At 37.0% G+C, this 16,740-nt stretch overlaps 1 protein-coding gene across 7 annotated transcripts in view; it reads right to left on the reverse strand.

Moving 5' to 3' along the window:
- The window catches only part of PCNT (pericentrin), a 98,984-nt gene that overhangs the window by 74,889 nt on the left and 7,355 nt on the right, over positions 1 to 16,740 (reverse strand). For all 7 annotated transcript variants that reach the window (XM_062002266.1, XM_062002263.1, XM_062002262.1 and 4 more), the window contains exons 3-14: positions 15,942 to 15,992; positions 14,805 to 14,984; positions 13,307 to 13,450; positions 11,491 to 11,655; positions 7,836 to 10,265; positions 7,633 to 7,725; positions 7,240 to 7,416; positions 5,910 to 6,165; positions 4,023 to 4,081; positions 3,720 to 3,894; positions 2,114 to 2,250; positions 1,478 to 1,589 (exon numbers count right to left, since the gene is read on the reverse strand). In XM_062002266.1, coding sequence (XP_061858250.1) covers positions 1,478 to 1,589; positions 2,114 to 2,250; positions 3,720 to 3,894; positions 4,023 to 4,081; positions 5,910 to 6,165; positions 7,240 to 7,416; positions 7,633 to 7,725; positions 7,836 to 10,265; positions 11,491 to 11,655; positions 13,307 to 13,450; positions 14,805 to 14,984; positions 15,942 to 15,992 — 3,979 coding nt within the window. The remainder of the gene's footprint in view (positions 1 to 1,477; positions 1,590 to 2,113; positions 2,251 to 3,719; positions 3,895 to 4,022; positions 4,082 to 5,909; positions 6,166 to 7,239; positions 7,417 to 7,632; positions 7,726 to 7,835; positions 10,266 to 11,490; positions 11,656 to 13,306; positions 13,451 to 14,804; positions 14,985 to 15,941; positions 15,993 to 16,740) is intronic.

Genomic DNA, 16,740 nt, shown 5'->3' on the forward strand with positions numbered 1-16,740 from the left:
AGGCCTCACCCCAGGGCACAGTAGAGAGGGAGAAGAACCTCCCTTGACCTGCTGGCCACACTCTTCTTGATGCATCCCAGGATACCCTTGGCCTTCTTGGCCAAGAGGGCACAGTACTGGCTCATATTTAGCTTATTATCAATCAGGACTCCCAGGTCTCTTTCTGAAGTGCTGCTCTTCAGCAGTTTGACCCCCAGACTGTACTGGTGCAGGGGGTTGTTCCTTCCCAGATGCAGGACTCTGCATTTGTCCTTGTTGAACCTCATGAGGTTCCTCTCTACCCAACTCTCAAGCCGGTGCATGCACAGCTCAGAATGTTCTACTTCATTTCACTAAAGAATGAGTACAATCTCCAATCACTATAATGTAAATCTGACCATCCTGTTTAATACAACTAAATCTTGAAAAAGAAATCTTAAGATATATAAAGCATATAATGTCAAATTGCATCCTGTCATCATTTCGTGTCAGTTTTTAAAACTTACGGAAAACTTTAATGCAGATACACATAAGACTAAAAACAAACAAAAAAAACCCCCTAACTGTTCATGTTTAATTGCTGTGAACAACATTTTGCCTTTATTTTTCGCTTTTAGCTGTAGGGGATTTGTTTATTTTTCAATGGAAGCATCATTATGGAAAAATGAGGCCATTTTTAGCCTTACAGGAAAACAACATTATCATTCATTTTGAATTCTGAAGTACCATCTGAAATAGTGGTACCAAGTGGTTTTATTTTATTTTTTAAGTGGAGATAGCTTTAACTCATGGCTTTTCTGTATTTAAGAATTATGCCTTTGAGACAATGATGAATTTCCATGTTAAGTGTCAATGAAAAGCATTTAATTCACATCAAGACTGAAAGGTGACAAAAAGCCATTTCTACCTCAAGATATAAACTAATCACAGTTTTAAGATATTTCTGCTTTAAAAAAAAAATAGACTGATGTTTTAGTTATCTCCATATAAAATAGCCACAGTAAACCACCTGAAGTCTTAAACTATGCAGTGAGCTTTATAATCTATCCTCCATTAACAGGTTTCTCAATTGACTCATACCCACTTCCACAGTGAACACAAATGGGAGCATGTTATTACGCTGACCAGCATCTCCCCTATTTTTTAACACCAAATTAAGTAAATTATATTTTGTTTGATGTTGCAATGAAAAATGCTTGTTTTCCTGTAAAGATTTTTACAGTGTGCAAGAAAAGAGTTAGAACAGAAAGGGAAACACTAGTGAGAAGGGAAAGGGAAACACTAAGAGTGAGCTTTGCCCCACTGCTAGACCATGCTTTTAGCCACTGCAGAACCCAGTAGCTGTCTGACACTGAATCAGCTCTCTTCAGGAAAAGAACCCACTGACACTTCTGGGACCTACCTGTGTCCTCCTGGTACACAATTAAAAAGTATTTTATTTCAATAATGCACAAATGAAGATGAGGCAAAAAGTAAAACGTGTCGGTTCTGAACATACCACTTAGTTCCTGTCGGTTTGCTCGGGTACTGTCGAGCTGAGACCAAAGCTGCCTGATCTCTTCTTGTGACTGAGTCTTGAGTTCCTCATGCATGACCTGAAGTTTCTCCAGCTATGGAAAACACGTTAAAATCAAAAGAATCAAATTTTAAGAATAATTCTGCTCTAATTGCATATTTTATACACAACAGACAGTCCCATCAGAAATAGGTAGAAACACCTAGTGATTACCAGACTGTCAGCTCCTGATCCAGGCTATCAGAGAACCTGAGAAACACCTAACTGTTAGACCCACTCCTCAGAGAGAGGAACTAGGTCCTGATACCATATTTACCATTACTGGCAAAAGTTCACTATTACCTACATAAAAATAAAATACAAGAACCAGAAAATTAAGCATATAAAATGAAATAAAGAGGAACAAATGGCACCAAAGGGCACAGAGACAATTGCATTCAAAATATGCTGAACCACTACAGAAAAACCCAGACTATTTATCTGCTTCACGAGATATGTTTTTTAGATTTCAATAAAATCCCCAGACACAAACAAGTCATCAAAATGACCTGTATATGATATAGGTTGTTATATAGAGAGTAACCAACCACACTGAATGAGTAAAGAAAACATATTTACCTCCTTCTGAAGATTCTCTTCTTTTTCTTGGCTTTTCATCTTCGTGTCTTCCAGGAGTTGATTATGTTCAAACTGCAGTTGTTCTTGTAATTTTGTAATGGCTAACTGGTGCTGCTTCTCCAATTCTATACATTTTACTAAAATAAAAAAATGAGTTCTGTTACACCATTGTCTTGGTTACTGAACAACCTGTACAATTTTTGTGCAACTAAAACAGAGATGCATGTCTCCAGTCCACAATGCTAGCTTACAGGGAATCACAAAAAACCTTGAATAGTAAAGTACTCTTGAAAGTCAAACACTTCTACACAGAGCTTCCTAGCTTTCTGCATTCCATACTGTCAGTCAAGACACAACCAAAAGTAGGGCCTAAGGGATGAACATCCACTCTATTCATACATCAACAAGCACCCTGAACTAGAGGCACATGTACTTGGAACAGGGAATCAAGCATTTCTTCATGGCCTATAAAGCGACTTTCTTCTACATCCACACTCATCAGCAGACAGTTGGACAGATGAACAGGAAGGACTAGGAAGACTCTTGTCAAGAACGCTCTGCCTCAGAGATGAGCATTCTCTGAACCCTACAAACTTTCTGCTACTTAATTTGGTCAACAAATCTTGACCTGTCCAGAAAGAATCTGCAATCAAGTGACCACATTTCAGCCACAGTGAGCTACAAGAGATGCACATTATCCTCACAGAATAGACTTTAATGTTACAGGTCGAGGCAAATGCAGTAAAGTCAGTGCAGGTTGGGAAGAATGAGCCATTGTTACAAACATGTCCTTGCAGCAGCCAAAGGTGAACCAAACACTGAAAAAACATCTGGCCCTTGGCAGGTTGAAAAGTACAGTTCAGTTCTCAAACCTGGACTTTCTGCCTAACAGCCAGCATCATCCAATACCCTAAACACTGTATTTCCATTTATTTGAAGAGAGTATTATTTCCCTTGTTTCTCAGCTGCATAGTGCCTCAGAGGCTAAGCAACCCAAATAGTTATCTGTCTCCTTTTCATGCCATCAATAGCAGCAAATCTGATGCCGTTGTGCCAGCCAATCACTGTCTCCACAAAGGTGATGGATTTCCAAGACCTACACAAACTTTTCACGGCTTTATCTCCTATCTGCACCTCAGCAGATGTACACAGCTGGGTACTCATGCAGATTTCACTTTTCCAGTTAATGAAAACCCCAGTTACAGTCATCTCAAAAATGTTACTTCCAGAACAGCATTTTAAAAGCTACTGTTACATTAAGTTTTTACTATTCACAATCCAAACACAATTTTTTGTTACTTGAAGTTTCTATTGATATTAGTCAGAATTTTAAATAATTCAGTGATTACCAATGCCAGTTTTCAAGTGGAAGCAAAACAGCACCTCCCTTTAATACCCTTGAAGGAATGCACATTCCACATTCTGTGGAAGTTAAAATGCAACTCAACTAACTAGGTTTTAAACAATTTTTCATTTAAGTCCTGTTCTCTAGACAGTCTTACGCCATCAATCCAGTTTTTAAGTAAGAATACATCAGTATATGGTGTGTTTGTTTTTTATGCCGTTGTTCAATGAAGATAACTGCTTCTCAGACCACAGCACTTACTTTTAGACTGTTCATTCTCAAGAGAAAGAAGCCCCAACTCTGCTTTGACTTTCTCCACTTCCATTTCAAGAGTTTTCTGCAGTTTCACCATTTCAGTCTGATGTTTTTCAGATAGCTCTTCACACATGTTTTTTAATTGCCTATTAGATTCAGATTCACAATCTCTTTTGAGAGTCTAAGAGAGTAAGACACGTATTATTAAAGCAAACATATTTATTTGTCCTCTACAACAAACATGTAGTAGACACGGGACTTCTACCAGCTCTAGTTTAGTTTTTCTAGTATAAAGAACAGAATTTTTACCTCTAATGCCTGGATACGTGTCTCCTCCATTTCCAATTCTATTTTCTTTCTCTGATCAACTGTGAAATAAAATATTTACTAATAAATTTACAGAAAATGTTGCAATTAAATAACTATAAATATGGATGAGGTTACCATTTTCAAACTCAGGGCTTAAATAAGTAGGCATGAAGCAGCACAGGGCAGTGGGTTCTACCCAAATCTGCTGTTACACCATATCCCAGAATTTACTTTAATTTTGACAAATGATAATCAGCAGTTACAACTGCAAAGACAACTCTAAAGGTGAAATTCAGCTTAATTAGCAAAGGAAAGTCTGCTTAAATCTACAGAGAACACAGTGCTAAAAAAAAAATTCAAAAAAACAAATAACCCCCACTTTTAATCCTAAAGATATAAATTCAAATCCCTGTCAATGTTGTTTCATTGTGTCAATAGCACTTCACTGCACATCACTATTAAGTTTTTGAATCATCTCTGTGTCTAGAGACACAGCAAAGAACAGCAGATAGCAGCAGGTAGAAACTCTCTTCCAATTTCTAGGAAACAGACTGCAAGACAGATGCTGTTACCTGCTCAGTTATCACTGACATCAATAGCTTGTTCCTTCCCAACTTCTCCCCAGATTCTTTCCAACTTCTTGTTCACCACCTTTCTTGGCCCACAAGCATTCTATAAAAGTCTGTCAAACCCCTTCTCATACCTCCAAAGTACCATTGTCTTAGCTTGCAACCTTATTTCAAGACTTTCAGGGGGAAACGAGAGCTCGGAAATTAAGATGTTGTCAGATACCCAGCTAACAGACCAGAAGAGGAAGAAATATCATCTAACTTACAAGACAATGTCCCAACACTCATGTGAATTAGGTCATGCCCAATCATTGCCACCCTGAAGAGAAATGTCTTTCCTCTAGCCCCTAGCTAGCAGGATCCACAACTCCCCACCAGGTCTCCTGCATCATCCAATTCCAGATTCTCCTTCTCAGCATCTACATGCAAACATTCATAAGCATTTATGTTCATATGAAGTTACTTTGCTAAAATGTACATAAACGGCTGCATCTAGACCTCCTCCTGCTCCTAAATCTCATCATACCATAAGTTCACCATACTCTTAGTGGTAACAAATAGTTTTCTACTCTTGGGTCAAAAAGACACAGCCCTAAAACATCCTCTAACTCTCAGGGAAGTATAACTAAAGGAATGGTTTCTAAACTACTTCAGTGAATTGCTGCAGGCCCCATCTTTCTCCAGCAATTCCTCAAGCTCTGCCATACGGGTCAGAAATGGTCTCTTAATCAGGGAAGAGGCAAATATACCAAACAACATCAAGAGCACCATCAGTAGACCTTCAGCACTACCAAGCAAAGCTTTCCTCTTGCTGATATCAGAATACAATCTTATACCAAAGGCGTCTCAAAGGACACATCTCAAATCTCTTTCCAGCTCCCTTATTCTCCTTTCGAAACCACTGAGAGGACAAGCACTTCCATATCTTGTCAGAAACACAACAGTAGTCAGTGCTGATTTACAGCAGTAAAAACCCCTGAGAAACATAAAAGCTAAGAACTCTACTCTTTGCACCAATGAAATTCTTTGAGAGCTCTAATGCCTCCCCAAAACAACTTGTTCAGTATAGTGCTATTTTACAGAGGCAGCAGCAAAAGATCCATAGGGTTGAAGAAAATTAAGCTTAGGTCTGGACAACTTAATTTTCAGATATAAAACGTGCTCTTGCACATGGCAGTTCAGTTGCTATCCCTATTCAAGGCAACCCCAGCCATTACTCAAAAGGCCAGCCCTACACCAAGACAGGAACTTGTGGAGGAAAAAACAAAAATACTGATGGGGTTTCAATTTCTGGTCCAGTATTCCCAAATTTTAATACCTAGTTCTTGCTGATACTTAGACTTAAGGTCTTCTTTTTCCTTCAGACACTGTTCTTTAACCTTCTCCCACTCCAGCTGATGACGGCTCTGCAGAATTGCTACCTCTTGAGCGCGCTTGTCATTGAGCATCTCCCGTAGCTCCATAAGAGCAGTTTCCTTTTCTTTTCTCAAGTTGGACTGCGTAAGCTCAAGCTGCGAGGTATGCAGATTATTTAAGCTTAGGCGTAAAGCTTCCATTTCAAGGCTGTGCATTGTCTGTAATGGAAGAAAAAGGAGTTTACCCTCACCTCCGATGAAAAGTGTTCACTTTTTCATGACCAATTCCAGTTTCAATTGCTTTCACTACATCCAAGTTTTGTCTTTCTGAACATGAAGAATTGTTTTCTTCATGGTACAGTCAGAACCCTGAAAGAAGCTGACTTTTGTAACATTTTCAGTGAAAAACAAAAGGCTTTCCTTACCTGCCTCATGTTCATCTCCTACCAAATACCTTCTCTCTGTCCACTTCCTCACACTGTCATCAGGACAGAACACAAAAACTCACCCCAACACTTCACTGTCTGTTAAAGAATTTCTCATCTTTGCTACTAGTTATAATTTGTTAAAAATCAACATTCTGAAGTGGTACCGGAAAAGCAGAAATAAAGTTAACCATATGAGGAATATGAACAGTTAGAAATGGCAGCTAAAACAGGTCAATCAAACTTTTAAATTCTTAAATAAACAAAATAGTACACCAATGTCTTGTAATTTGGCCTAACACTAGATGTATTCTTTCCATTTCCACTTTGCATTTAGTGGAAGTGTTTAAAAACCCAGTAAATACTTAGAGGTAAAAGTCTGATTTACATACTGAAGTTTAGTATGAAACCATTCCCAGTTACATTGGTGGTTTAATTAAAGAGAGGGAGGAATTTAGTATTTTTTATACATTTTCTCGTTAAACTTATCAAGACATGAAAAATCACAGAATCATAGAATGGTAGGGGGTTGGAAGGAACCTCTAGAGATCACCTAGTCCAACTCTCCTGGATGAGGAAAAAAAACCAAGAAAAAGACAAAGCTGGTTGTTTGGTTGGATTTGGTTTGGTTTTTTTTAAATTTAAGCATCCGGTTTTCTTCAGAATTAACACTAAAATACAACTGCAATAAGGAACTTTGAGAACTCCAGTAGAAAATATTTACTACCACTCACCAAGGGAACACTCCTAATTCTTCAACTGCAGCACTAGGTAAAGGAACACACAGAGTACACACAAAAACAAAGGAGCCTTCTCTTTCCAACAGTCAGGTAACCACTGCAGTAATTACTGCGTGTGTTTCTTTTACCTGTAATTGCAGCTGAGCTTGCTCAATCTCTGCTTTTTGTGTGGCTGCCATTTGCTGCCGAAGTTCATCCAACAAGTGCTGCTGTTTTTTATTCAGTTCAGCACGGAGTTTCTCCATTTCCTCTTCATGTTTAGCAATCAGTTCAGAGACTTCACGATCATGCTCTCGTTCATGTACCTGCAGAGGATGCTCAGATAAGGAGATTTCTTCAAAATATGGCTAGTTAAATCCCTATCAGATTATTGAGGTAATAATTCTCCCCTCCTGCTCAGCCCATTCAATGATACCATGGAAAAAACAAAAGATTTTTGCATCTCCAAAACATTCATACTAAGTGACAAACAACACAAAATCAGTTAATTTTTTTTAAATAAACCAAATAACGGTATTTACCTTTTTTATTAAAGCAATCTGTTCCTTTCTTTCTTCTTCCAACTTCTGCTGTTTTTCCACTTTATCTTTTATTTCGGCATTTAACTCTTCTATCTGAAAACAGGCATGCAAACACTTGCAATAAGTACCTTAAGCATTCTGAAGTGCCAAGATTCCAGCTGTTACTCGAGAAAGGGATAAGAAGTACCTTGTATCAAACTCACTTTAGATAATTCAGAGAGGTGTTGAGTCTCCATTTTATCAATTTCCTCTTTGTAATGTTTCACCACTTCGGACTGTGCCTCCTGTGCAGCTTGTGCAGACTGAAATGACTCCTGCAAGCGAGTCTCAAGTTCCAAATGAGCCTTCTTCAAATGGGTGATTTCTTCAGTCAACTGTTTCTTTTCCTCACTGTATTCGGTACTTTTTGCCTTTATTTCAGCATTAAGTTTATGAATTTCTAGGTTGATGAAGTTTAACTTGTCCTCATATTGCAGTCTTTCACACTCCTGTATTTCTTTGAGACTTTTCACTTCAGCATTAAGTTCATGTATGTTTTTCTCAAGATCTTCAATGATACTAGCATTCTCTGCTAGAGCTTTTTCTGATCTTTTTAGATCCTCCTCCATGTCAGATAATCTTTCTCCTAAGGCTGTTTTTTCCTTCAATAAGAGCGCTAAATTTTGTTCTTTATTATTAATTTCAGCTTTGAGCAACTCCTGCTCTTTCAGCAATGTCTCTTCAGATATAGTTTTCTGACCAAGCAGCTCTGCTATTGTCTGATTTTTAGCTTTTTGAGCATCAAGATGACTTTGCATTTGATCTCTTTGATTTTGCAAAGCAGCTAACTGACGTCCAAAAAGAGACTGCACTTCACTTGTTACAGAATCAGAAGCTGTTTTCTGCTCTTGAACTTCTTTCACTAATTGCTCCTGAGTTCGCAGCTGCACTATCAACATTTCTCTTTCCTCCTGCAGGTCTTTCACCATTTCTTGCCAGGTAGAGGATTGTGACACTTGTGTTAAAGGTTCCACAGCACAGTAAAGCTGGCTTCCTTCCTCACCTTGGTTCTTTACTGGCAGCATTATTTTGGTTTCAAGGTCTTTCTCTTTCTCTGTTTTTTGAATAAGTTCTTTTTCACAACGGATCCGTGCTTCATGTTCCTCATCCAGTTCCACGCGCACATGGGAGAGCTCAGCCAATACTTGTTCATATTTTTCAACAGCTTCTCGGGTCTCCTGATATGATTTCTTCAAGGCTAAGTCCTTCTCATGAAGCTGCTCAGTTAGTTTCACACATCTCTCCACTAAACAAGCTGTCTCATCATCCTTTACGTTATTGTGGTCATTTATTTTATTTTGCTGCAGTGAGGTATCCGCCAAAAATGAAACAAAGACCCCTGCTTCCATCTCAGTCTCTTCAAAAGCCTCTTGAGCCAAATGTGTTCCCTCATCAAGGTCAAAATTTAATGGGGGAGGTATAAAATCTCTGCTGGATTCTAGAAGCACACTAGTGTCTAAGCCATATCTACTGCATCTACCTTCTTCAATGGCAGATGAAGTGCTGGATGCATACGACCCTTCTGGTCTCTCTGAGGAGATGAGATATTTATCCAAAATACCTTCATCACCACTGAAAAGTCCCAGTCCTGACAAGTGTTCTTCAGACAGGTTATATCCTTCACTACTTTCACTATTCTCAGTGAACTTTGAATTCTTCATTTCTTCTAATTGATACCCTAAGGAGTCTACTCCCAAGTCACGCTGGAACTCTAGTTCTTCATGAACCAGCTCATCTTCACCTTTCAACTGGTGCGGTTTATTCGACACCTCCAGTAAAATCTGGTTTTCCCTCAATTTCACTAGCTCTTTATTGGAGATAACCTCTTGCTCAGGCTTTTGCCTTACATCTAGACTTTTTCCAGTCTCATAAAGTCGCTTTTCATTTAATTCCTGGATGAAAGAATTCAGTTTCTGAATCTCTTCATTCAAGGACTGCTTTTCTTGTTTATATCGTTGGGCTTCCTTGATCTGCTCTTCTGCATCAGAAAGTTGAGACTTAAGGTCATCAATTACATCTTTGTATTTAGTTTCAATTGCAGATTTTTCTCTCTGAAAATCTTCCTGTTGGTTTTCAAGTTTCTTTCTCAAATTCTCCTTAATAATTTCAGACTCACATAGACTATTATTTAAGTCAACAATTATGCAATTCAAATTCTGAATATGTTCTTCAGAATTCTGAGCACAGAGCTCTTTTTTTAACTGCTCAAGTTCATTCTTGTATTTTAAAAGAATTTCTTCCTCATATACCTGCTTGGCTTCTGCAATCTCTCTTCTATGGCACTTCTCCAGCTCAGCCCTCAAGTTGTCCAACTGTCTGCAAATATCCTTTTCATGACTGATTTTCAGTTCTTCAATACGTTGCTGTTCTTTCATTTTAGATAAAGCTCTTTCATTTTTTAATTCTGTTATTTCTGAGTCCCGAAGAGAAAGGGTATGTTGCAAAGCAGACAAGCTAAATCTTTCTGATGACAGTAGATCTTCAAGATTTTTAATATGTTCTTCCTTTTCTCCTATACTTTTGTGTAACTGTTGCATTGTATCTTTCATATGCTCTTCCATTTGGGCAAGCCCATTTTCTTTATCTTTGGTATTCTTTAAAATAAAATATTACATATGAAATATGACATGTTTTAATTTCCTTAAGCTTCATGTTTATAGCTTCGTGAATTATATTTACTGTTAAATGCAGTATGTCTCACTGGCCTAGGCAATAGGATTAAGCACATCCTTGACAGTGGAAAGCACTTCTAAAAGACTCTTCAAATGTGGTAACAAATATCAAATTGTTCAATTCATAATAGATGATATGCCACTGACTCCAGAAAGAAAACAGTGTCTGTCTCAAACTTCAAATATTTTAATTAAAAAACCAAAATCATTTCAAAAATCAGAGTTACAGACACCTCTCTATCTCACATCTATTTGCACAGAGAAGACACCTCCCACAGGCAGTGGTAGGCCAACTGAATAGCCATGTAAAATGTTGATTTATCTGACACTTTAACGCTTCTACCTGTGGCATTGCTGTTGATGTGCTTAAAGGAAATCAGATCTTTTAAACTGTTCCTTCAATCTATGTTCGGTATCACCAGACCTATATGTTTGTTTCTAAAGATTTTTTTCATGACTATATCACTATAGCAGGTAAGAATTATCACCAAATTTGAAACACACATACACAAAAAAAATGTTAAGTATCTTCAATTTTTAGTTTCTTTATTCATTTTCTAGAATAATTACATCCAAATGTTCTCACCCAAGCTTTTCACTTTGTTTCACATCTGAAACTAAGGTGATTACAGATATAGTTAACTTTTACTCTTAGGTAGGTGTTCCAAGCTCACATGCAACTATTTTGTTACATGTTTACAGGGCTTGTCTAGCAACCTTCACCCCACTGCAAGACTCTGTCAGTTATGCTGCCACATACCCCAGCTCAACAAACACCAGGTGGATCTGCTCCTCACGGACACTTTTTATACAGCAGTTTACTAACAGTGTCAACAACCAATATTTCAATTAATAAGCAAATTTTACAGAGCCAGAACCAAATCCTTATTTCATAAAAAAAACAATGATCTTAAATTGTGAGTAGCTATTTTGCCTTAGCTGAATATCACTACCTTCTTAAGAACAGAATTTTTAATTCCATACTAAAAAATAGCTTCAGTCCTGAGGTATCAGTGTTATCTTGTGCACAAATTAAATTATTATTGCAGGTTCTTCCTCCAAAACTGCCATCTTGGCTTGCACCATTGCAACAAAAACCTAACTGCCTAGAACTCATAATCATAAAGGTACTTTAAAACCTTCTCACCTTTTGAGAAGACTCAAGCTGTATTTCCAGGTCACGTGCTTTCTGACGCAGCATCTCCAAATGTGCATTTTGCTCTCCAAGACGGTTCTGAAACAAGGACATTTGCTGCTGAGCTTCTAATACTTCATTTTTCCCAGCACTTTTACTTCTCAACGTCTCATTAACCTGAAAACATAAAGACATTCACAGTCTGAATAAAGTTTATATCACAATAATTAATACACAAGTCTCCCATAGAATATACTGTATTCATTTACCACAGGTTTAGTCAATGTCTTCCATTCTCAATGAATAAGAATCTCTCTCAAAAAAAAAAATAGAGAATCATTTTGGTTGAAAGAGACCTTTAAGGTTATCAAGGCCAACCACTAACCTCACACTGCCAAAATCAGACAACAGTTGTCACATTTTAGATACTATTACTTACTGTAAAGAGCGAAATCTTAGATAATTCATTTCTATGAAGTCCACAAAATGAAGCAAGACTTCCAATGGATTGGACACAGTGGTAAGAGGACAATGAACAAAAGTAGTCCTCTCTGCTTTGAGTATTTACAGCTCAATACTCAGTGTGTTGGGTTTTTTTTCCTCTCCATCTCCCTCCAAATGAAATGAAAGTATTTACTCATATGAAAGTTAAATCAAATGTCTTATTTGTTTTTAAAACCTTTTTCTAAAGGCTTTGCTGAAACAAAGAAGACAGAACTTAAGACAATACTTTGATGGTTAATGAATTCAACATGCTTCCACAAACAATTTGCATCATATTACTAGATTTACTTAGAAAAGCATGAAGTGCTATTTAAACACTTGATTGTTGTCTTGGTTTATGGAGGAAACCCCAAGAATCATCTGTAATTTTCACTATTACCATGTATTTTGTCCATAACAGGCAGAACTGTACATAGAAAGCAGGAATTTTTGTTCTTCTCCAAAGTTCAAAATTCATTTATTAGAGCATTTGTTTTCCAGATGAGCAACTCCTTCAAGATAATTCCAGCATTTCAGTAAATCCCAGGTTTCACTTTTAATTTCTTTCCCCCCTCTTTTTGTCCAGACATTTAAGACACAATCCTTCCTAGCGAAATTCTTATCTTGCAAATGTGAAACGGTAAGTAAACGTTAAGTGTCACTCTTTGGTATATACCACAAGCCTTCTGAGACAATGAATACAAGGGTTTTCAGAGCCAATATATACTAGAAGGCTGAGCATCATAAAAAAAAAGTTGTTATTTAAAAAGAAAAAACAATTAGATGAAAGACTGCAGTATAACTCGTTATCCAGGTATTAGATCCATGATCATTGCACTCAAGCAGGCTCCTATGTGTCACAGAGGCTGCCATCAACTATGTTCAGGCTATTTTAAATCTCCTTCTTTAAGCCAAGTCACATCAGCTCAAGATAGCAAGTTTCTGTGTAACAGCTGAGCTGTGACAGTTGCTCATGCACATGTGCAGAGCATGCTTTGGCAAAGGCAAGGAAAACCAATCACACTTAAGCCCACATGACTACAATGGTGGTTGTGTACAGATCCCAAAACTTTAACAACACTGGGTAAAATTCCTTAACAAATACTAAACTGATGAACAGAGATGTGTTCTCCCAAACATTACAAAAGTAAGCAAGGAGAAAATATAAGGCTATTTTTGTCACTGCCTCCTAACAACTGCAGAAAATTCTGCTTTGCCCTGAAATGATTTTCACTGCTGCACTGCAACTATGAAGAGCTATAAGCTCAATATGTTTTTATATTCATATTCTAAAACCTGTTCCTATGCTCTGGGTAAGGAAACAAAAATTGGAGGCGAGTCACACCTGATGTAACTGAAGTTGTAAATCGTGGATCTGACCAGCTACACGTGAAGCCTCTTCCTGTAGGTCATCGCGGTCCTTCTTCGCCTGTTGAAGGCAGCTGGTTAGTTTCCTGATGACTTCATTCTGCTCCTGAATGGTTGCTTCCTACAAGAAGCCCACTTTTAAAACTAAAGTATTTTTAGTGTACAAGGCACCCTTAAAGCAAAGCTGTTAAAGTCTTCAGTTACACTTAAGTTTTAACAAACTTGCACAAAGAATCAGAAATATTTCTGTTCAAACAAGATAGCATGATGAAAGAAGAATCTTACACTGATCTCAAAGAGATGACAAAGCTACACAAAAGCAGCAAACTGACACAATGCAAGTAATGAAAAAAAGTGTTTTTACTTAAAATGTTGTAGCTCTTACTGATGTAAAAGTAATCATGTTTTCTACAGGATATAATGAATACTTAGTATCCCCTAAACCGTTTGCTATCTGTCAGGTCTTCCCTCATACAAGAGGAAGCTAATGAGACAGGGTACATTAACCTTATTTTATGTTAATCACATTAATCTTTCCAATTATTTCTAACCAACAAGAAATGTCTTTGTTTCCCAAGTCATAGAAGGTGAAAAAGAACATGTAAAGGAGGAAGTAACTACTCTACAGAAGCACCTGATTAAAAGTTTAAGAAAGAGAATTCAAAATAACATTTTTAATATTTTGCGAGAGGGGAAGGCATGTGTCAGTTTAATAAAGTTTATCTTAATCATTTGCATCTACAAAAAAAAAAAAAGCAACAAAAAACAAACCCATCCCAAAATCAAAAGGCCATAAATATTTACAAATATTCCAAAAGCATGAGCGGTCTCTGGGGGAAAAGGTCATCAAGGGCAAGGGGAGTGTCTGCCAACCTGTGTGACCATTTGAAAAGAAGCCTGTCTGCTTTCATGAAGTGGTTTTCAGAGTATCCACAGAACCACTGTCATGAATAAGTACTTCCTTTTCAATACTCTGAACAATACTTTGAGAGAGAGGGTTTCCACCATTTTACAGCATGACCTTGATATATATTTTTATAAATACTGACTTTATATAAGCTTGATGTTTTTGCATTGAGCCCCTATCTCAATGCAAGTTTCACTATACTTACCTTAGTGGTTCTTGCAGGTTCTCTCTACTTAGGCCCACTACTTAATATAGTGAGAAAATTTATCAATAAAAACTCGTAGCAAGTGTCCAACCATTTCTCAACAGAAAAACTTATGCATGCATTTCATAAAACTATAAAAAAAAAGCATTTCAAATTTTATTTTACTTGATTCAAGCAGTACGAAGTCCATTCAGACACTGCTGCATGGAAAACCTCAGTACTGCTTTTGCAGCACATGTTTAGCAAGGTGAAGTACTTTTCAATGAAGAAAACCAATATTTATTATGAGGTTTGGCTCCTAAATATTTTTAGGATTAAAATCAAGTAGTATTTATCCCCATTATCTAGTTCTACGAAACATACCTGAAGTTGCATAGAGTCACTGTACTGGGCAAGTTGTTCCTGCAACTCATCCATTTGTGCTGTGAGTTTTTCAACAGCTTCCTGTTTCTCCATGAGCCTGCTCTCTAGCTCAGCTGTTCTTGCTTGACACATCTTAGCACCAAGCTCACTGCATTCTGCGGCTGAATTTATCGTAACTTTCTTCATAAAAGAAACAGAAACGTATTTGTTCACCAAAACAATACACTAGTTCTCTTTCGTGATTACTATCAATATAAATTCATTTTCAAGCTTAAATTCTGGGCAAATTCTAGTTTAAAAGTAATTCAATATTGGGGCTTTGTATTTAACAGAAACATTGCACATAAGTCTGTAATTCTTAAAATTTCAAATGAAAACTTTTCATACATAATACATTTGCATAAGATACTTTAAGGTACAAAAGTAAATAAGATAGAGAAGCATTGTGATTCTGTAGTGCTAAGTTCTGGCAAAGTGCCATTTTGACATGTGTCGGAGTTTAAAATACATTACAACTTACAATTTTGGGGTGGGGTGAGATAGAACAAGATGGGAATACTAACAAAATTAAACATAGTTTTTACATCCATCTTTGCTGACTGGGAGAACAGTCTATGCATAGGAAAAATAATAATGTAAAGTTCTCAACTTAAAATTAAATCCAGCGTAAGCAGCTATTGCAAATAAACATTCAACATACTATGGCCTTTATTGGCAAAACAAAAAACCACAAGTACAAAGAAAGCAGCTGCTTTGATCAATATTGTGGTTTCTTAGAAGCAATATGGTTACAATTCTCAAAGTATGTATAAAAAAATTGTATGTTATTTGAAATATTTTAGGAGCTTAATGTATGAAGCAAAGAACGAATCTACTTTCATTTAATATCACTGGTCACATTTCTCTGGACAAGGCCTGTGATTTCACTAAAAGCAGTTCTCTTAGCAACCAATTTTGCAGCCAGTACATTTACATACAGGTAAGTACCTGTTTTAGACAGAAAAAGAGTGAAATTGCATCACTTCTATCATATTTTATAAGAAGGCTCAATAACTAATCATTTTAAGAAGCAATTATAATACTCTTCTTTCATACATGTATCAACATCTTCTGCTGAAGATACATTTTCATACTTACTTCAGATGCATGATCATCCAACACATCCCAGCTGGACAGGTCAGCACTCCCCTGGTAAGTAAACAAATACAGCAAACACTGAATCATGAGCATTTGAAAGATACACAAGGAAAAGCTGAATTATTTGGGAAAAAAAAAAACTAAGCACATGAGCTGGAAAAGTCCATGTTGTGAGACAACATACCAGCAAAAGAGACTGACTTACATGCTAAACATGCTGGTCATGCACAGTCAAATGAGTAAAATAAATGCAAAATAAAAATTATTCTCAATGTCTGCTCAAAAATGTAGAGCTAATTCTCACCATTGAGATTAAATGTTTTATCTTCTGCTGTTGTGGCTTGCAAATATACTAATTAACAGACAAGAGATGATTTAGCACACATGCTAAAATCATTCAGGTAATTACAAAAGTAGTACTACTTACTGACATATATACTTATTGTAGCTTGGTATCTTAAAAGACACCTGTCTCTCTCTAAATTCAAGGGAAAAAGATGACTAGCACTATTCAGAAAAGGCAGCCCACAGCCCTCCCTGTATTTTGAACCTGCAGAAAGCAGTGTCCAATGATTACTGTCTCCTAGAAGTGCTCTCTCCACATAACCTAGAATTCATTTCCATTTACTTTACACCAGCCATTTTGACAGAAGTTTTTTAGAAGCAATAATAGATTTTTGTTTATTTTTTAAATTAAGTGCACATAAACTTAATAAGGACATCACTACGTTGGAGTGACAAAATCTTGTATGCATTTGCCTTTGTGCAGTCAGCTTGGCATGTAGCTTCATGAAAGCCT

The sequence above is a fragment of the Colius striatus genome, chromosome 9, assembly GCF_028858725.1.
Source record: "Colius striatus isolate bColStr4 chromosome 9, bColStr4.1.hap1, whole genome shotgun sequence".
In the NCBI taxonomy this organism is placed as follows: domain Eukaryota; kingdom Metazoa; phylum Chordata; class Aves; order Coliiformes; family Coliidae; genus Colius; species Colius striatus.